Source organism: Mytilus trossulus, chromosome 14 (genome assembly GCF_036588685.1).
Source record: "Mytilus trossulus isolate FHL-02 chromosome 14, PNRI_Mtr1.1.1.hap1, whole genome shotgun sequence".
Taxonomy (NCBI): domain Eukaryota; kingdom Metazoa; phylum Mollusca; class Bivalvia; order Mytilida; family Mytilidae; genus Mytilus; species Mytilus trossulus.
Window position 1 is genome coordinate 26,744,279 of NC_086386.1, and position 23,246 is coordinate 26,767,524.

A 23,246-nucleotide genomic window follows, 5' to 3' on the forward strand; every position below is an offset into this window, starting at 1 on the left:
AATACATCATCAGCGCCATTGAAGAATTACTATGTAGCACACTATGTGTCTTTTAGTCATTTGTGTCGTTTAATTTCTGCTCGTTGGTATAAAGCCTGGCTATTTTAGAATGTAAGTATTTCAAAGTTTATCATTTAAGAACTCAATCTCAGACAAACAAATTAGTTATATTGTATAAACACGGTTCTCATACGGAATGTTCATAACAGTTTTCGTGAAAGAATAAGTGATGTACGTAGGTCAATTATTTTGATTCGATCATAAAATATCTGGTATGGGATCGTAAAGGAAATTTCATCAAGAAAACACATACGAAGTCAACAGAAAATATATATGATTAAATTATAAGAACTCTACAAAAAAGAAATAATGCTATGTCAAAATCGTCCGAGACATGAACAGTATCTAGAAAAGTTTAAGATATCGCCGCTTTCACAAAAGTACATATGGTAGCTTTACATTTCAATGACAGAAAAAATGTAAACAAACATGTTTCATGATATGAATAAATGCATTACTATTTTGTGAATAATGTCTTTCACATTTATGTTTTGAATAACTCTCAAAATAAATTTAGTAACTAAAAAGGTGAGTCTGAAAAGATATTTAAGATCGAGTTTGATCCGGTGCCGTGTTTTTGAGATAGTTAATATGATCTTGAAAGATCCTGTGTCGCTTATATATTACTGTAGACATCATTTAAAGTATTTAAATGACTTTTCAATTAAACAATTTTAATATGTAATTGGTTCAGCAGAATAATGACTTCAATGACTTTTTTTTCGGTTTACTCGTTTTGTCTGGGAAGAAACTGAAATAAAAAAAAAAGAAAATAAATATAAGAAGATGTGGCATGAGTCCCAATGAGACAACTCTCCACCCAAGTCACAATTTGTAAAAGAAAAATCTTAAAGGTCATGTACGGTCTTAAACATGGAGCCTTGTCTCACACCGAACAGCAAGTTATAAAGGGCCCCAAACATGACTTGTGTAAAACTATTCAAACGGGAAACCCAACGGTCTTATCTATAACAATAAAAAAAACCAAAAAAAAAACCAGAAACGATGTTTTATGCCAAAATCTGATTTTAGCCTGTCGTACCCTGGCAAGATCATACAAACGGGATTAGAATCTTAGGCTTTTCCGTATATGACAACGCTAAATTTCGTCACGTATTTTACCCAGTCTTGCAAGGATTTTGAATGGAAGAAGGTACAGATAAGTATGTACTAGGTCGTGATATAAAGCAATTATTACAACTTTGTTTTTCAGGCGTCAATATGTTAATGTCATTAATATCATCAAAAAAAGTCTCTTCTTATACATATGATGTTTAAGAACAGTATATACTTTATATATCTATAAGAGGAGGATCCTTGTCGATGTTTACATACGTTCTAGTTAAATACTCACAAATTTTGCTTTATATCTTTTAAAACATGTAAAACTAGATTTTCAAACGAAAATGGTTATTGTTTCTGTGGATATCAAATTTGCGGTGAATAAAAAAAATATTGCAATTTTTTTTAAATTAACAAATAATACTTTTATTTTATTCACATGTATTACAGTAGTATGTGGTTTTTTTTCAAAATTCCATTTTGATTCAAAATACTTTAGTTTAGCCTTCCCTCATTTGTGTTTTGTTGTATAAACGTGTATCAATTAAAAGATCTATTGACTCGATACGGGTTAGGTTATATATTACGATGCAACAAAATAATTGGTATTCACGTTATACTTAATACTAGTGGCTCGTGGGTACAAAAATTTTAGCAAAAAATTAAACCTTTGTTTTTTCATTACAAATTTTATCTATTGCACTATTAGTTGTTACTTTATGATATGGTACAAAAAACAATCCAAAAAATTATTTGGTTTGGCCCCAGATGACTTTAAAAATTTAAAAAGCTCCAAATTATCTCCCTTTGATGCAAAAATGCCATTTGTGGCCTTAAATTTGAAATATCTTATTTAACTCATCGGTGACCTATATTTTTTATTATTGTTTTCAAATAAGCTGTACATAAACTAAATAATTGTAAAATTTAAGCGATTTCTTATATTAGGTTATTTTTTTATTTCGATATTTCCTCTTTTTCTCCTATTAGTTCAACAGAAAAAAGGAACATTAACAAAAATGTATGCTTCTTCTGGAGACAGATTTTAGCCTAAATGAACGGTGAACCCATTTTTTTATTTCATTTTTCTTTTAAGTATATGATAAAGTTCATTTATGAACAAATATAACGAAATCCTATATTAGAAAAAAAAAATTATACCCAGGAGCCCCCTTAATTGTGTATTTATTATTTATAGGTAATTTCCAAACAATACAAATAAAGACTTGCAACCAAACCAATTCATATTTCAATTCAGAAATTTGTTTCCCGATTATTTGCGATAAGGTGTAATCGAGGTCAGCTATATATGAATGCATGTTGGAGCAGTAACTACAGAAAGCTGATCGATTTTATTACGTTAAGAGAGTTAGTTTTATATTATCAGTTATTTGATAAATCAATTCATGTCTTCGCTGCATACCTTTGAATGCATGTAAACCGTCACACAGGTACTGAGATAACACTATTTCTAATGTTTGCTTCTGATATAAATGTATCGGAAGAATTGTAAATTCATTTCTGTTATCAGTTGGGCCAATTACACCTTAAGTATGGAAAACAGTGTATGTCAAATTGATTAGGCTTTTATTGATAATTCCGTGAGGGTAGAAGGATTGAATAAAAACGATAATAATGAAAACAGATATTATAAAAAAAGAAGATGTGGTATGATTGCCAATGCGACAACTGTCCACAAGAGTGCAAAGACAGGAAAATACAGGAACAACAGGAACAACAGAGACACCGAAGTGCAACAAAGACAACGCCAATACATTTTAAGACAAAAAACATGGTTTGAACCTAACTTAATGGCATGCCAAACCTCTCTCTTTATGACAATGTTCAAGAATATCGCTTAAACACTAGGACCGACCGTGCAAGGGCTGTATAGCCAGTCAAGGTCGTTAAAAACTTCCATTTGTTGTAAACACTAGGGGACATAATTACAACACAAACACTCGCAAGAACATTCATTATCGAGAAACGCACAAACAAATAATATTATAGTCGACACAACATGCAAACAGCAGAACAACATATCCCATCAACGACCCGAGAATAACAAAAACAACGAAATTTGATGTTTGTTCTTTATGGGTCGATAATTTGAATTTAATGAATGCGTCTCTGATGTTAAGATATAATAAAGAGGCAGAATTAAATGCGGTGGTTTTTTTTATCGTCATAATATTTTAGTGCTATTTCTAACTTTTGATGTTTATGTGTTTTTGAAACTTATACAATAAAGGTGTCCTGCAAAAAATGCAATCGTCTCGTATCGTTTTTATTGAGCAAGTATAGAATCTAGATGGAATTACTAAGTAAATCACATATTAAATCAGAGGAAATGATGTTCGGCGCAGATTCCAAGTATCGATAGCCATGTTCCCATGTATACGGAAATTGTCAACAGAGGTGTTTTCAAAAACTGTTCTGAAAGGTTATGAAGGAAAACGACTGAAAATTTGAGACTGATTTCATTCATGAGCTTTTTATAAAGAATGAAAAGAAGTAAGCCATATTCGTTGACTTCACGTTCCGCTACATAGATAATGGCGTCCCCTCACTAAACATTTCAATGTTTGGTAACTATGTGTAATACATTTATCCCATCAAACTTGGATAAAGATACTACAGATACAGTTTAATGATTCGCATATCTTGACTGGCCTGTAGAAATAGACATCGATGATCGATTGTAAAATAATTTACAACGAATTAGAACCTTTTAGTGTCTCAAATGTGAACTTTCTATTTTAATCTAACAACGTTCCTGCAGCGGCAGCTACTTCTGTCTCGGTTGTACTATCAGTTGTATGTTATAAATGAATTAATCAAAATTGAATACATGTTAAATGTTGGTTAACTCTTGTTGTCTGTTATTAAGCTTATAATATATATTTTACAGCTACTTCTATAATAAGTCATTTTCTTCCTCATAATTTTAATAAGCTATATCAGCCAATGCAATTTCATATGCAGTTGCACAAATATATATTTCATAAAGCTTAATGTAGATAGATTGAACACAAATTTATTTTTCTTACATCAAAATTCTAGGCTAATCTTAACCCAATTTGACCTCAACTGAGCCTAAAAAAATGGCCGTTTGATTTAGCTTTAAAATAACATTGTTAAAAATCCGTTTTCCCTCATCTAACGAGATATCTTAAAGAGAATTCTAGAGAATTCGTCCAAATTTTCTTCTACCGACGAATTAAGTACTATACTATGTTTAATAGTATAAATGGTCATATGACACTGTCGTGCGACCATACCTGTATCTTGATAATAGTGGTTTGATAATATTGGATTGTTGTGAATTCTTACTACAGGTATAGTCTTTATAACCCTTTAAAAATTGCGTTACAGAAGGTGTTTCTATAATGTATAAAACAAGAAAGAGAATATGCTTTAAAAGTTGGCTCCAACAAATATTACAGATATTGTTCATCTTACTTTTTTTAAAAGAAAAGCACAAACATGGGACTGTGTTATTTTCAACCTACAAAAAATGTATACATATTAAAGAGGTCACTCCTTTTCCTCACCTGTTATGATGGTTAACATTTGATTATGCATGCATGCAATTAGAAAACTTAAATATTTCCGTAAAACAATAAAGACATTTCAAGCCTTGACACTTTTATTTTTCATATATATTTGTGTATTGAAAAATATCTATGCTCTCAAATTGCAAAGACAAGTATCATACAGACGACCATTTTGTAAATCTACGGTTGGTAGTTTTCCTGTACCTTTTTCTTGCCAAGATTTACAGGTTCAATAGAGCTTTGCAGTTTCATATATATGAGGCAATTATAACAGATATGAAAAGAATAGTAAAACTAACACTCTCTTCTCCCCCTAAAAAAAGACAACCCTAACAAACGTGTGTTTACAAGTTCAAGCTTTATTCGGTGTCCATGGTTTTCATCATCAGGATTAAAATTGCCTTCAAGGATTCATGTATATTTGATATAAACAGTGTAAGCCTGCAAAATCAATGACTTCTGATTTTATAAAACAGCCTATTCTAAACCAATGCGAATGCATTTAATAGATAAAAAAAATCAATGCCTTTTCATTTCAGGAACACAAACAAAACACCCCGATTTCATGCAAAAAAATGTTCATAACAAAGTTTTTCTGTCGTTTCCTTTAAATAAAATGTGGCAACCTGACCTAGCTTGTATTAATCTGTCAAATGCTCACTTTAAATAATTTCTTTTCATTAATCCTCTGGTCTTACATTTTTCATGAAGTCGGAAAAAAGTTTGATTCATTATCATTGAAGAAATTTCACTTTTAAATCTTTCAGTCTAGCTAGCTAACAATTAGGATGCATCAAATGCTGATCGGACCAGTTGGCCAATTCCATTAAAACAAGCAGAGGCAAAAAAGGTATGTATTATCTGATAAAATTTATTGTTAAATGTAAACGCAGCAACGTACACAAGACGTTTGAAATTGATCTAAAAGAGGGACAAAAGATACCAAAGGGACAGTCAAACGCATAAATCTAAATAAACTGACAACGCCATGGCTAAAAATGAAAAAAAACCCAAACAGACTAAACTATGTAATATCTGTCCATTACCATTATTAAAAATTGGTTCTCAACTTATCCGCAGAATTCGTTTCCCTTATATTATTCTATAATATATAGACAAAACATCAGATGACATCATGAACGGTACTTAATTTAAAACCACCGTGGATGATTCTGAGAAAACTGAATATGAATTATGAATTTATAAATATTTCAAGTAGTCAGATCTGTTATTTTATGCATTTTGTAATTACTCATACCACATCTTCTTATATCTTTTCATTGAAGTTTATCTCAGAATATTCACATGAACACACAATCTGTTGTATTGTATTGTTTATAAGTCTATTGATTATTATATTTCGTTTTATATTTTTAGAAGGGTTGAAAATTTTACAGGAAATGAAGGTATTTAACAAACATGCTTGTTTGAAAATATCCATTCTTTTTATCGTCACTGTTGTATTGCTGATATCAATTGGTCAGAAAATGTCTGCTCCCTACGATGACGTTGTGCTTAAAAACCAAATAGAGCATATGTTACAGGTACATATTACTTTTAAATTATAAACTGATATGATACACAATTATAAGCAGTCATGTCCCCTACAGTTGAGTCAGACATGTTATTTTTAAAAGTTTTATGAATATCCATTTTTTTGGTGTACTAGCTTGCAAATCGGCTTGTTGTTTTATTAGGCCATAAGAGAAAATGATTTTACTTACTTTGGCAACATCAAATTTAAATATTGCAAATATTTATATTTGCTTAATTATATGACCAAGTGTTCTAGGGTGCTGTACACAGTACATGCCTTGTTACAACGATGTTGCATAAGCATTAAACATCATTTTCAAGATATAACATTCTGGATTTCTTTGATAAATTGTACAAGTAAGCATTATACTTGCAAGGATTAGCCTTCGGAAATAATTAATAGAAAATTGTACTTCTCTTGCAAATCATTTTTATATTCATATTAATTAGATCTTTTAATTTTTTTTTTTTTTATAAACTAGTACAACGAATCCTCATCCTCGAGCATTAAAGAGACATTAAAATTAAAACAACACGTAATCAATTGTTACGCAGAAAGCATTTTCACGAGTTTTCGTCCATCATCGGATTCATCAAATTTATAATTTAAGTATAAAATAGGAACTGTGGGCATGAGCGTCTTGTTATTTTTCAGAGAGAAAAACCACATTCGGTCAAGGAAGATTTCAAAATAACAGAAGATATACACTGCATAAGAACAGTAAGTTGTATATGACAAATTATATTAACTGGTGTGTGGTAACTCAGTGTCATAGCAAGGGAGATAACTACATCTATCGCTCAAGTATCATTAAAGAAATAAATATTCCCTTTACACTAAGTAACAAAAAGTCGCTCCTATTCTCCTTTGATCATGTTATATTTCCCAAAACAATGAAATAAGCCATTCGAATCATTTTGTTTTTAATTATGTTTTGAAAAGCATATTAAAGCTTGTTAATTACAATGTAGCAACACTTAAACACTGATGTGGAATCTCACTTGATTTAAGTACTAGGTCTTTCGTTTGACATCGACTATAGTCTTCAGAAATGAAGACCTTAAAAGGTAGTAAAATATATAAGTTGAAGGTTTTAACATTATTTTTACCTTTCTTTTGTTATAAGGATGTAATCTTTTGAATTTACAATTCATTGTTTTTAATAAGTGAAATTTATTCAGGTTGATGCACTTCATTTAAAAACATTGAAAGCATGAAAAAATTGTTTCATGATAGTAACCAAAAAATGGGAACAAATTAATGAAAACGTGAAAACCATAAAAAAAGATAACCTTAAATGGTTGTAACAAAAAAATGGTTTTTCCTTCATCAGTACCTTTTTTGACAGTCATATAAACCCCAAAAATCATGTTTAGAAAAACATTAATTTTAGAAATGTTTGGCTTCTGGTGCATAATAATTAAGAATTGCAAGTATCACTTGTGATTGAAAACGAGTAACCTTTTTTAAATCTTTTTAATCTGTGCGCAATCATATCTGTATCATGTGGTATCATCTTCTCCTTCGTGGATTGCAGGTCGAGCAATTTAGAAATAGAGATGGGAATTTTATTGTTCCACCAGATAACATTTTGGAAGTATTACCGCCAAATGTGGTTGAGTGTCTATATCACAGGTAACATTAAACCTTTGATGTATTACGCTACATTTTAATGATTTTATGAGAAAAAAAAACCAAACCTTACATACTGACTTATACATAAGACACAAAAGATTAGATTAAAGTTCTAACAATTTTACACCAAGCCTGACTTGCACTGTCATGAGTTAATGTTCAGTGAAACGCGACGCGAGGAAAAATCATTTGACATACAATTTTAAATATTCGCTTAATATACACGTGTATCTAAAGGTTTTTGAATCGAGTTGATGGACATATGATTGTCACAACAAAAACATTCTCCATATAAAATATGGTATTATTTGTAATGAAAGATTTAAACAGCAGAAACGGGTTATTCTCATGATAGAAAGGCGTACGAAACTAATACTTGCTACATCAACGTCATTTTTTTATTTGCTGTTTTCTTCTCATGTTCGCAATCATCTTTTTGATATTTTTTTTTTGGTTGAAAGTATAGATAAAACTTTCATAAGTTGAAAACAGATAATTTTGATAAAAAAAATCACGAGTCGGTAAGAAAAGACATCGATTTTTTTTCGAAGCCAAATATCTACAAGAAAGAAACAATGTATTATCGAACAAGTTCCAAACATTGAACAGGATTTTTTTAAAGCCATCAAATTGTTTTTTATCAAAATATCGTTTTCAATGATTAAGATATTTCTGTACGATTTTTTTTACGCCGAAAAAATCGAATCCATGTTGATTTCAAACAAAACTTGAGATAAGATTGCATATACAAAATCAATAAACACACACGTGAGTTTTGAAATGGGAAATATGTCAGAGAGACAAAAACGAGATCAAAAGCCAGGAAACAGTCCAATATAACGTACTTGGCTGAGTTAAGCCATTTGAATTGATTATTATTATTATGTTATGTTTCATTTCTGTTGCCGATTAGGGTGAAGGTTGGCGTCTGTCATTACGTTTAATCCATCTGCATTTTTATGCATTTGTTCTTATTCAGAAATCTGTTTTCAGTAGTTGGTGTGTGTTAGTGTCGTAAATAAGTGTTTCTCGTTTTTTATATAAAAAATGAAATCACAAAAATACGGAACTCCGAGGACAATCCGAAACGGAAAGTCCCTAACCAAATGGAAAAAATCAAATGATAAAACAACAAACGAATGTACAACAACTGTCATATTCCTGACTTGGTACCGGCATTTTTAAATGAAGAAAATGAAGAATTGAACCTGGTTTTATAGTGCTTTACTTCTCACTTGTACGACAGTAGCACCAATTTCCACTATATTGACAATGATGCATAAACAAAATGTCACAAATAGGGGTACTAAAACAATACGGAGCCCAACGAAAACTAGGGAGGATTTCAGGAGCTACAGGAGGGAAGGCATATTTCGTCCCAATATGGCGACCTTCGTGTTGCTCATGTTGTTACAATGCCGGTATTCGTGAAAAGGGAATGGGAATGTGATCACGACATAAGGAAAATACCCTATATCATCTGTAAAACGAATATTTCATAACGTTCAACCAACTCGTGATGGCGTCCGAAATATTTACGAAGTAATGATTACAATTTCACCATTTGGGTCTCTTTATTTAGAAATTAAAAGGTAACATTTTGGAAGCTGAAATAATCTCTTTTGTCGAAAAGTTTTGTTTTCAACTGACCCTTATAGTCAATTTCTAGATATCATTCCTTATCAAATAGCAAAATCAAAAGCTCAAACACATCAAATACATCAAACAAATTGACTGTTGGCCTTTCTGTTTGAATTTTTTTACATTATATATTTTGGGGCTCGTTATAGCTTGATGTTCGTGTTGAAAACCTTACATATATCTATGTTAATTTACTTTTGATACATCTTGACTTGGATAGATAGTTGTCTAATTTCAAACTAATACCATATCTTTTTATTTGAATTTGTTGCTTTAAATGTTATAGAATAACCACATCGATTCAAGCCTTTTGTGCAAAACGAGGTCGACATGGTACTATGAATAATGGATGGGATGTTTGTGAAGATGGATGTTACAAACCAAATCAAAATACAAATATTTGGGTGATAAGGTATGAATAAAGTTTTTTTTAACGTTTTAATAAATTTTGAACTAACGGTTTTTGATAAATTTTAAGTTGTACTAACCACAGAAGTTTACGTTTGATTACCTGACGCTTGATGTCTATTTTCTATGTTCACATTTGTGACTTCTGTTTTGGTTATGCAGTTTCTGATATTTTTGGCATAGTGCAGTACTAAGGAGATATGAATACTCAAAATAGGAAGCTGGGGAGTAGAATGTTTATGATTTACTGATCAAGTACTACTTCTTCTAGTGTAAAGTTAAAACTGATGGTTCCACTATCCAAGTAGCTAGATCATTCATATTGATATGATTATGTGGATAGTAATTTTGTTTTAAAATTGATATAATACTTGTACATTTTAAAAACTTATTAAATCTCCCTCATGCAAATCTCTCATTATTTCTCACTTTTCTGATCAGAATAAATGGTATGGTAACTAGGTACGTTAATGCACTATAACGATAATACAAACATCGGAAGTATTCTTTCTGGTTGCAAATATACAGTCATGATCTACTCAATCAAATATAATTGTGTTAGACTTTTTTGAATGGAAATGCTTTTTAAAAAGGTCAACATATGGAAATAATGTTTTACTTACAGCAGCCACTATATACAGTATCTATACAGTAATGATTATTGTTAAATAATACGATTAAAACAACCCTAATACTACCAAAACGCCATGTGTCATACTGGTGATGTCGTCCTGGTCATATAAATCAAGTGATCTATATTGCTCTTCGGATCCGTCCAATATTTCCAATACGGACTGGAAATGATTCCCGAATTACATGTTAACACATATCGGTATAAGGACATCATTCGTAAATATAGCTCAACATGCAGACTTCTTATACGTTCAGGTATTTCACATTCAATATTTTATTGAAATATTCTTTATTAAGCACAAAAATGTCAGTATCCACCTCAGAAGCTAACAAAACCTTTACATAGACTTATTAAGAAGGGATATAGTTACGATACTGTTGTCAGGTCATTGAAGATTTCATATTTTAGCGTTAATATTGATTCACTTATAGGGTCTTTGCATCGGAACTAAACACATATATTAATTAACCAGTTGTGGACACGACACGGGTTATGTTCTTCTCATATATGTTATGATGGTATGATACTAAACCACGCACGGGGAGGATTGTGCCTGATATTCATATGATGAAGACATAATGTTTCAATCACCTGAGATCACCCCTAGTTTTTGGTGGGGTTCGTGTTGTTTATTCTTTAGTTTTCTATGTTGTGTCATGTGTACTACTATTTTTCTGTTTGTCTTTTTCATTTTTAGCCATGGCGTTGTCAGTTTGTTTTAGTTTTACGAGTTTGACTGTCCCTTTGGTATCTTTCGTCCCTCTTTTAATTGAAGTCTGGAGCTCGCGTGTCAGTTAACGGCTAGTAGTCTGATGTTATTTATGTATTTTTGTCATTTTGTTTATTTTCTTTGGTTACATCTGCTGTCACCAGACTTGGACTTCCATTGAACTGAATTTTAATTTGCGTATTTTTATGCGTTTACTTCTCAGCATTGACTAGAGGTATAGGGGAGGGTTGGGATCTCACAAATATCTTTAACCCCGCCGCATTTTTGCGCAATCCCCAAGTCAGGAGCCTCTGGCTTTTGTTAGTCTTGTATTATTTTAACTTTTAGTTTCTTGTGTACAATTTGGAGTTTAGTATGGCGTTTATTATAACTTAACTAGTATATATTTGTTTAGAGGCCATTTGAAGGACGCCTTCGTTGCATTGCAGACCTGTTGGTGACCTTCTGCTGTTGTCTGCTCTATGGCCGGGTTGTTGTCTCTTTGGTACATTCCTCATTTCCATTCTCAATTTTATTGTGCATGTAATTCAGGTTTCATTGCCAGTCCGTTTAGAAAATATTGATCCTATGTTCACATCATTGTCAGTCCGTATTGGAAATACTGACCCTATATTCACATTTGATGTATAAAAGACAGCATTCAGAACAAGTCTGTATTGAAAAAAGTGGATTATATAATAAAAGTTTTATGAACTGGCTGATTCTGTATTGGCACTGGTATAGATTCTAGGTTAGCTGTATTGGCCTTCGACTCTACGGGTCTCGAGGCCAATACAGCAAACTTTGAATCTATACCAGTGCCATTGAAGAAACAGCCATTTAATAACATTATAGTATTATCATAATTTTTATCGTTAGACATCAATGTGATGATGCTAAAAATCTAAAAACTATTTATTTTGACAATTTGTTGCACTATATATTATATTTTTGGTTCTTTTTTAACTAAAGAAAAAATAAATAAAACTATATGCATATATTCAACAGCACTGTGAATGATAAAATGAATGCTCAGAGTATAGATTTACATTATAAAGCCAAAGTTTATAGACACAAACCAAGGTATTTATACATCGTAATACTTTATCCTTAAAATACACTGAAATCAATTGTTTTAGTTAAAATGACAAAGATATTCGAACTTCAACTAAACTTTTTATTGTTTCAACCGATCAAAAAATACATCAACACATCACTCCTTCAATCGTTGTATTAAGTGTAATGGAAACAATAAAGAGACAAGATATATGAGTAACCACAAGCTTGTCAAAGGAAAGTCAATGTTCAGTTTTAATGGGTTTTTGAAATAAACTAAAAAACACCAGTTTAAACATAAAATGTCTGATGTTCAATTGATTTCATTTTTAAGTACACATATTACATGAATAAAAACATATGTTTTGTTTTTGCTTTTTAAATGTTGATCATGTTTACTAATTTCTAGTATGAAATATGGACAATACGAAACAGCTATCACACCAAACGATAAGAGTGGACTTTTTGATCATTCAACACAATTTGATGTTTGGAGCGATGAAGTTAAAAGAAGATCGGTATGACTACATTTTAGTATTATATATTTTATACAATATGAAGTATTGTGTTTTTATGATTATATAATGATTTTACAGAACTCTCACAGATGAAATGCAATACCGTAAAGATATAACCAATATGCATGCAACTGTTTAGGATTAAAATCAATTTGAATTCAAGTTTTAAAATGTGTTTTAGATGGATGTATATGGAGTATGAACGTTTGTATGTCGTTGTTCTCCTCTTATATTTAATGCGTTTCCCTCGGTTTAAGTTTGTTACTCCGATTTTGTTTTTTGTCCATGGATTTATGAGTTTTGAACAGCGGTATACTACTGTTGCCTTTATGTATGCCATCAAAATATTTATCCATACCGCATTGTCATAATACTTTACTAAATTATTTTGATGATACATGCACAAGTGGATTTACCCACAGTATGTGAATATCGAAGCTTAAACATAGACTGACAGAACGTAAATACTTAATGTATGATCGGTTCAATATTGTGATTTGTGTCGTTTTTAAGCGTTAGTATTCAACTGCGTTTGGTGTAGTTATGAGGTCGTTAGTTCAAAGAAACCAACATGAAATGTTGAACCACAAAAATGAAAGCAAAATGTGTCTCGTTGTTTGTATATGCTCTTACTTTTAAAGAATAGCAGAGATGTGTTCATTCTGGATGTCGGAAATCTCACAGAGAAAATATTGAGTGATGTGATAAAAAATAAACTACTCAACAAAATGCAACAACTGTCGATTCGCATTAACTACGCAGATGATCAAACTGGAATCAAATACCTGTCAGCACTTAAACACTTGAGATCACTATTTCAAGCGGGATTTAGGATATACTGGACAGAACCAGAATGGTCATGCATTCTTCAAAACAAAAAGAGAACAAGATGTGTATATTTAAATATGGTACGTTAACAATTTAAAGTTACTTGTATCTATTTTGTATTTCCATGTTTATATTGAATAATCGCTCAAAATTAAAGTTTCCAAAGCTAATTAATATCGTTTTTGTAGCCTATTCTCTTAATGTTTGGAATAAAAACATTTTATGTTGAACTGCAGTGAAATGTAAATACATTAAATTGAATATGTGTTATGTTATACAACTGTTTTCAAACACTAACCATACATTTCGCAATTGTCGTTGTTTGCTGTGTGAATTAAGTTTTTCATTTTGTTATTGTAGAATTTATCCAACTGTAAACGTTGGTTCTATATTTTGAAATATCTGACACTTTGTTAATATGATGCCTTTTCAACTTAACTATCGATAATATCTCATCTTTATGACAGTAAGGGACTTGTAAAAAATTAAATCACAAGAATACTGAACTTCGTGGAAACTTCAAAACGGAAAGTCCATAATTAAATGGAAAAATCTAATGATAAAACCCATCAAACAAATGGATAACAACTGTCATATTCTAATGTAGAAATTGGTTGATTAAATTTTCTTTTATAGCTAGATCAACCTCTCACTTGTATGACAGTACCATTAAATTGCGTTATATTTCAAACGATGCGTGAACAAAACAAACAAAAAAACAACCACTGTCCCCGATTAGGGGAGGGATGGGATCCCGCTAACATGTTAAACCCCGCCACATTATTTATGTATTTGCCTGTCCCAAGTCGGGAGCCTATAATTCAGTGGTTGTCGTTTGTTTATGTGTTACATATTTGTTTTCGTTCATTTTTTTTTTATATAAATAAGACCATTAGTTTTCTAGTTTGAATTATTTTACATTGTCATATCGCGGCCTTTTATAGCTGACTATGCGATATGGGCTTTGCTCATTGTTGAAGGACGTACGGTGACCTATAGTTGTCAATTTCTGTGTTATCTTGTTGTCTCTTGGACAGTTGTCTCTTTGTCAATCACACTACATGTTTTTTAATAGACACAATTGGTAACAAATGTAACAAATAAGGGTACAATAGCAACAAGAACCCCACCTGAAACTGGGGGTGTTCCGGAAGCGTAAGCAGATCCTGGTCCACATGTGGCACCCATCGTGTTGCTCATGTTATTACAAAGCCGGTAAATAGTCTTATCCTGTAGGTCACATTGTTTAGAACTCTTTGTTAGAGTTGTTGATTATTACCAATGACAAATTAGTTGTCTAATTTCAGTAATTTATATATTTAAGTATAGTGTAAAAAAAATCCAACAATGAAATCTCCTTTGGAAACGATAGATGCATATCGTATTTCTGATTTCACGCTTTCAATTTCTGGAGAAAAGAGGGATCTGGATTAAGAATATTGGTTTGTCATCTGCTGGACCATCATCATATTGAGAATTAGAATATATTATTATTTTTTCTCTGGTTGAATTGATACTCACAGTTTTCTAAAAACAATTATACCATATTTGTTAATCATTATATCATAATATAACAAAAATCATTAAATGGCGTGCTTTTTGTCATATGTAAATGAATCATAATATTACGTATCTTAATCTGTCTATTTCAATATTGATTGTGATATGTGATATGCATTGGCAAACTGCTATATACATTTAAGTTTTTTACTTTATTTTTGCTACTAAAGGATTTTAATGTAGGAAGTATGAGATGTATGTTTATGTATTATTTCTAGATTTACCATACATGTAAAGAATTAGAGGACACAGAAGGGAGATCAATTGGTATAGACGAGATAACCGCATTGGTAGGTAAGATATTGATAAAAAGATACACTAGGTACTACATGGTATTAAAAATACACTAGCAATAATATATTAAGATCAAAATAATTGAAATCCCCAAAGCCTGTCAGATATTTATCAAGAGATGGGGAACAAGCTCTTTTCCTTTAGTCTATGTATGTGTTTGTCGACAATTAGTTGAAATGTTCATGGTAGTGCCGTATTCTTGCAAAATCACTGATTTTCTGTCCATTCAAGTAGTCCGCTGACAATTATCTGCTCAAGTAACAATGCCAATAATAATGTAAATCAATGCAGTAGAAACATGACGTTCACAGTATCTTAACAAAATTTACCCTTTACTTGTTTGTTTGAATTTGTGACCAGCTTTTGGTAATTCACTTATAGTTTATATCTATAAACAAACTAGATAAATATACACGTATACGAATGGACCAATCTATTGTAAGTATTTTTCTAACTGTGATTTGTTTTTAATAAACTTTTCAACGAAAATAGTGTGTTCCTTATGTTGTATAACTATTACATTCTATCGAAGTCTGCACAATCAATTTAAGTTTTATGCTTCTATTAAACAGATAATAATTACTTTGTCATTCCTGATGATAGAAAACTTACAACCTTGAGCGAAAATGAACTTAACGGTCTATACATAAGGTATAGTATATGTAATTAATTATATTGTTTATTTAGTAATGCGATCAAATTTTATTTTATACAAAAAAATTTTGAAACGAGATTCTAATGAAATATACATTAACTAATAAAATGAGCTATTGAGCAAAAATGTTTTACCCTGTATCGTAGGAAACAACCGCGGAGTCCACAATCCTAAACTTGAAACAAGTAAATCCTTAAGTGATATTGAGTTATGAGTTGAATGATTCAGTCAAAATTTGTAATAATGAAAGCAAACTTTCGAGGACAAAGTACCAGTTATAGCTGAATATGTACAACAACAATATGTACTAATCAAGATAGAATATATAGCAATGGGGAGATGTGATATGAATCAACCAGGCTTCGTTCACATAACGTGAGTGTAAGTAAGCATAGACTTTTAGGGAAAATCGATAAACTATAGTCAGATAGCAAATGACCTTACCAAGAACAAGAGCGGATAAAAAAGGCAACAATAGACTTCCGCTGTTCAAAAGTTATAAATCGATTGAGAGAAACCACGTCAAGATTTTTTTTAAAATATCAAATATATAACTCAAAATCGAACACGAAGTGACAATGTTGGAATGTCATGATAATACAAGAAAAAATTACTAAAAGACAAACAACAGTATACAAAGCATAACATAGCAAAATAAAATCTGAGCAACACAAAACCAACATAAAATCCGTGTAATCTTAGTTACACAGGAATGGTTTGCAGAAAATGTTAAACAATAAAATATGAAATATATATAAAACATCTATGTCGACACATCAGGTCCAGGTTGTTGTAAAGTTCATGCAATTCGCTCTCTTTTCGTGTGTTTTTCATCTTCAAAGTTGATACATGTGATCTGGATTTCAGTAGGTTTTTTTTCTATTGTAAAAGTTTGGGAGACCATTTTACCATTCCGCTTTTCATAAATCCCAAGGATATAACATTTCTTCTACATCACTAATGTAGATATCTGACATCAATACAAACGCCTTGCAAGGAAGTATTAAGATTAGGTTTAATAAGTGATGGAGGATGGAACGTATGTCATGATAAACAATACAGACCATCTAACCCGTGTTTAGTGTATTCATTTGGGTAAGTATATATAACTTTGTAAAAATAACACGATAAAAAAAATCACAAAAACACTGAACTCAGAGGAAAATCAAATCGGAAAGTCCCTCATCACATGGCAAAATCAAACGACAAAACACATCAGAACCGAAGGGACAACGACTGTCATATTCCTGACATGGTACAGACTTTTTCAAAAGTACTTTTAACTACGACAAACGATAAAAATGCCTACTGACGTCAAAAGCATGATTAAAAACAATTATTCATTCTTACACCATTGAAATCGGTCTATATTGAACATTTATTCGTAACCATACGTAAACAAATATGATATACATTTTGTGACATCTTTACACTGATTAGCATGATAAATATAAAAAGGAAGATGTGGTTGGTTGCAAAAGAAACAACTGTCCACAAGAGACCAAAATGACACAGATATTAACAACTATAGTTCACTGTACAGCCTTCAACAATGAACAAAGCCTATACCGCATAATCAGCTATAGAAGGCCCCGATATGACAATGTAAAACAATTCAAACGAGAAAACTAACGGTCTACAAACAAAGTTGATTTACAAGCATTACATGTATGATAAACTTAAAATGTGTTATGTTTCTAGATTCTTGGCTAAAAATTGAAACACATAACCAATCAGAATGAGTACTAAGCTTTCAATTTTACCAGCCCACCCTGCAATAAAAAAAGTCTTTGACCTCTTCTTTTTTTCCAACGTAACAATATCTTTATTGCATGTTTGCTGTAACAATTTACTAAGTTTACACCTTTAACTTAGTATCCCTCATGTTAGCTTACCTTATAGTTAAGGGAAGCACTATTTGGCAAGATATTTTATTTATTCATAATATTAGAATTCATAACATAAAACATTTCACAAAATATATTTGATAAATTATTGTGATTGTACACATTTTGTTTCTTTTTCTCTTTTTCATAGTATTTTTTTTTCGGAATCAACTCCGTTATCGGTATGATCCGTCTTTCCATTAATATTGGGCACAATCTAGACTTCTAGCAAAAGAAAAAAATTACACTTGAAGTATTCAGGATAAAATAAATGAATATTCTAAAGATTTGAAAGTTCTCGAGCTGAAACAATTTGCATGATAAGATAACATTATGTGCAACTGATTATTCAAATATTTATAAACGAAAATAACACTTTACAAAAGTAGTTAATTTTCCCCCGTTGATAGTATACAAATGATTCCAATAATACAAGCATGGTCTATAATGTCTTTGTTTCTCTTAGGATATTCTGGGATTTCAGTTTTGACGATGCGGTGGCAGAAACGTATGGCTGTGAAGTTCACTCGTTTGATCCTAGGTAAGTAGAATGTTAAAATAAGGAGATGTTATTTCTTATGTGTGTTGCGCTCCAAATCTTAATGATTTGGTTAATTCGAATATTTATGATAAATAAATAATGATGATTATTTTCCGACTGTTTTGAACCAAAAACTGTTCATATGAAAAATGAGTTGTTGTGACTGAGTGACTTTAATATAATAAGTTATTCCGACTAAATATGTAAGAAATTGCAATTTAAAATGACGAATTAAATCAAATATAAAGCCAAGTCCTATTCCCAAATGGAAAAAAAACAAATGTTTGTTTTACATGCACTACTAATTTTGCGTTACACATTTTGGTACTGGTGTTTGTTGTCTTTGCTTTGCAGTCACTAATAGATATGTCTGTTGGTCTATTTTTGGGATACCATCCGTCCAGTAGCCAGTAGTTTGGTTCTAGAATAATTCGAAAAGTATGTTGTGTAAGTGTGAAAAAATAATAAGGGATTTATATTTCCACATATGAATTTGATCTTAAAATAAAATGTTGTTTTTTCTTTCTGGTTTGCTATTGCAAGTTCAAATACACAGGAGTTGGTCGCTCTTAACGTTTAATCAAGAGTGTACGGTCCATAATGAATGATTATTTTTAAACTTTTTTTCATTTTGGCACGTCTGGGCTTTTTGTAGCTGACAATACGGTAATTAGTTTTGCTTATTGTTTGTTCCCCGTATGGACACATATATACTACTGAAACCCGCCACATTTGGAGTTTAGTTTTTTCATTGTCAATCATCTCGCATATACAGATTAAATTATATTTTACGATTAGAATAGAAACATGTCATGTGTACACCAATACTTTCAAACAAAGTGGTGCAATGAAATTAATCTTTTTTTAAATAAATTTGCATCGTTTGATTGATTGGACAAAGTTATCTTTTTACTGGCAACTGTAAACAATGTTTGCATGTATGCTACGCAGTTTTAGATGTTATCATTTATGTATCTATTTATAGTATGAACACTACGGATTTTCATCGTGGAAATTCCATATGGTTTCACAAGCTTGGTCTGTCTGATCAGACAGGAATAGATGGAAAAAACAAATGGAAAATATTGACTCTACAAGATATCCTTACAAATCTGAGTCACACTTCGGTAAGATCTATCTATGTTTTCAATGTCAAAATAGCGATTTATAAGAAATTATATATGGAGAATGGCTCTTGTTAGTCCAGTCAAACTAAGATTTAACCTCAAACTTATAGCAACAGAAAATGTGTTAGTTCTGATCTATAGCATTATGCCCTTTATAAACAGAGAAAAAAGTCCCATAAAATCTAATTTGAGGAGAACTCAAAATCAGCATTTTTAATTTCCTATGGAAATTAACATTGAAAGGGGAGATAACTCTTGCAAAAATGAGTCTTTTTTGGTTGTTTTTCTTGAAATTTATGTAAAGTATAATACTTTGATGAGGTTATAAGTTTGTATTTGACTAATTTAAATTATGTTATGCTCATGAAATGTACAAAACAAAATTGTTATGGGTAGTTTTATTTTTTTCTGGCATATTTCATTGACGAAATTGCAAATTTGAAGCTTTGTAACCATTTTGAAAAAAATAATGTGAAAATTTTGTATTGTTTATATGTTTATATCTGTATATTATATTTTTTCAGCAACTTACTTATCTAAAGAAACTTTAAACCACAAAAAAAAAAAGGATACATGCTCAATTATTTTGATTAAATCTGAGATTCTTTACATTGACATGTTGAAAAATTTAATAAATGGTCAACTAATGAATTACGAAATATAGATTAAAGCTTGATAATATATAAGAAAACACCTTTAGAGCTGTTTGTTATACTCTAAATATCGCTAAAATATCAAGAATCAATACATTCTGATGAATAGAAGCGGTAAAGGTGCTTACCCTTTCCGGAGCACCTGAGATCACCCCTGGTTTTTGGTGGGATTCGTGTTGTTTATTCTTTAGTTTTCTATGTTGTGTCATGTGTACTTTTGTTTTTTTTTGTTTGTCTTTTTCATTTTTAGCCATGGCGTTGTCAGTTTGTTTTAGATTTACGAGTTTGACTGTCCCTTAGGTATCTTTTTTCCCTCTTCTTTTACAACTTTGTATCAATTTTTATTGATATTTCTACCTTTTGTACAAGAGTTACCTTCTTTTTAAATGCAAATCTTCAGAGGAATTTTAAATGGTGATTATTTTTAATCCTCCTCAAGTTAGATTTTATGGGACTTTTTTCTGTGTACATTTGGGGCATAATGCTAAAGTTTAAAACTTAAATATCTTCTGTTGCAATTACTTTCGGGTTAGGGTAAAACTTATGGTAGATTGACTGGACTAAGTCTGCAGTTTAGTGGTAAACAGTTAAAATTTCCAAAAAAATGTAGAACTGGTGTTAAATGCTAGAATTCAGTTGAATTTTAGATAATTAACTTTAACTATAATCAAATGTTTTGATTTAGAAGTTGAAGATCTCTTCCATTGGTCCAAATTGACTCCATGATGAATCCTTAACAAAGGAAAAGGAAATACATTAAACAACAATTGATTTCAAAAGTGCCAACCTTTCTACATGTTGTAGCTGTTCTTTTGTTCATTCTTTGTATGAAGACTATCAAAAGATACCCCTTCTCCCAAATAAAAACCCAAATAAAAAACAATGGCCTTCTTTTTCCTAAAGGCTCATCAGGTCTTTGATTTTTACTTGTATGCATTTACATGTACCTGTTTACATTTTCAAATATTAGCCATAGTATTAACATACTATTTTGCTATCACAGCAAATGGGGTGAATTACTATTTTATAGATCAACTGTCAGAATTAAGTCAATACTAGGGGATATTTTTTTTTTATCTTTTATTTCAATTTCTATTTTTTCTTTATATCATTTGGATACGTACAATGAGGGACAACTCTTACTTTCAAAATTTTCCATGCACAACCCTTACATTATCAACAAAAATTATTAAGTTACTTTCGTCCTTATTTTCTCATTTTATTATTAAACACAACTCAGATATAATAAGTACAAGTACACACCCGTGATATCGCTGGTCCGTGACTGAATTGAAGTATATAACTATGCCTGAGCCTTATTCTAGTAATTGGTATTGTTATCTGATAAAGTCATGTCGATTATTAGATACACAGTTTTCTTTGCTTTCAAATCTTTCGGTTTGAACCCGTCGACCTGGAACTTATCAATCATCGGCAATATTAACTATTAGGAAAACAAAAGGTCCTGGCTATCCAGGAATGGAGTATTTTCTAATCAACATCATTGTCCTATTTTAGTTATCTTAGAAAGTCTTTCTGATTGCTGAATAAAACTGCAATAGCAATTTGACAATGATTGAATTTAGTAGTGTCAGCTCTTTGATTATGACCCGTGTATATAGCAAAATCCTAAATACACCGTTTGGTGGTGCGCCTGTCAAATGCGGAACGTACAGATAAGGTAAAAAGTAACAGGTGAATATACTATTGGTATCGGTATCGGATTCGACCCGGAACTTGTTAATTATTGGCAATATTAATTATGTTGAAAACAAAAGGGTCTGGAGGGGTGTAATTCTTAACCTACACCATTATCCTATATTAGTTATATATAGAGTTGAATTCTTTGATTTGTTGTTTTAACCCGATGACGGCTGACAAATTGGACCTCGTAATTTTAGTATTTTAGATAAATGGATTTGAAATGTAGTCATATAATTTTTCATACATGAAGAGCATCAAAATCCCCTAAATGTTTGTTGGTATGAATATACATGTTAATTAACTGAGTATGTTTAAAATTGTAATATATTGTATTTTATGTATATGTACCAAATTATTCTTTAATCAAACATATCTATTTATTTATAAATAGGTAGTCAATCACAACTCATAGGAAAGGGACTGTTCAATAATTATTCTTGTTAGGCAATAGTTGGCTTTTATTTCATCAAAATGATATTTCATTATTTTTGTTTTACATTACTCCGAGTATCTAAATAGAATGAAAAAGCAATTAAATTATCAATAACTTCATCATCACCATAAAGTTAAAGCAAGTCTTTCAATGTGCATATTTTAATTGTTGTATTGTGCATCGTGTGTACTTTAATTTAAATAATTAATGTCCATTCAACAAATGCAAAATCTCTCAACTCGTTGCATTTTGATACCGGTCCCTTTCTATGGGTTGAGCGAAATGCTTTGCCAGATAGATATACAGTTAATGCTTTGGCCGTTATTCACAAGGACTTCATGTTTTTTGGTATACTTTTTACGTTTTTTTCATGAGAGTTAAAATCACACTGAAGTATATAAATGTTGAATATTGAACTTCTGTTTTGTAGAAAACATTGGATATTTTAAAAATGGATATAGAGTCTATGGAATGGCAATCTCTACTTAATATGATAAAAACTGGTGCACTTAGAAATATAAGACAACTGTATGTGGAATTCCATGGATCAACTGCATCAGTACAAAAACTTCAAACATTAAGAAGTATATATAATGAAGGATATAGAATTTATTGGTACCACAGAAATCCTGCTAAGATCAATATAAGGAAATGGAAATTTGTGGAAAACACTAGTTGTTATGAAATATATTTCCTAAAAATATGACAGTACGATTTATTACAATATAAAAGAGAAAAAAAATATGTA

General features: G+C 30.9%; 1 protein-coding gene across 4 annotated transcripts; it reads left to right on the top strand.

Annotated features, from left to right (window-relative positions):
- On the top strand, nt 1-23,246 carry LOC134696424 (uncharacterized). Of its 4 annotated transcripts, none has more exons than XM_063558224.1 (15): nt 1-111; nt 5,447-5,529; nt 6,057-6,223; nt 6,871-6,936; nt 7,754-7,851; nt 9,779-9,904; nt 12,252-12,326; nt 12,709-12,817; nt 13,459-13,725; nt 15,424-15,499; nt 16,072-16,150; nt 17,121-17,249; nt 18,507-18,581; nt 19,567-19,708; nt 22,929-23,246. In XM_063558224.1, exons 3-15 carry the CDS (start codon nt 6,080-6,082, stop codon nt 23,202-23,204), a joined length of 1,662 nt encoding a protein of 553 aa, XP_063414294.1. In that variant the 5' UTR covers nt 1-111; nt 5,447-5,529; nt 6,057-6,079; the 3' UTR covers nt 23,205-23,246. The 4 variants fall into 4 exon arrangements, with proteins under 4 accessions (XP_063414294.1, XP_063414291.1, XP_063414295.1 ...); XM_063558221.1 differs by lacking the exon at nt 1-111 and adding an exon at nt 2,376-2,490; XM_063558225.1 differs by lacking the exon at nt 1-111 and adding an exon at nt 2,376-2,490 and having other exon boundaries at nt 6,060-6,223.

Bases quoted from the DNA above. Each gene is read 5' to 3' on its own strand.
- LOC134696424 (XM_063558224.1), top strand. From the start codon at position 6,080: ATGAAGGTATTTAACAAACATGCTTGTTTGAAAATATCCATTCTTTTT. The intron at 15,500-16,071 runs GTAAGATATTGA...TCTATTAAACAG, and splicing joins CGAGATAACCGCATTGGTAG to ATAATAATTACTTTGTCATT. The intron at 19,709-22,928 runs GTAAGATCTATC...TCTGTTTTGTAG, and splicing joins CAAATCTGAGTCACACTTCG to AAAACATTGGATATTTTAAA.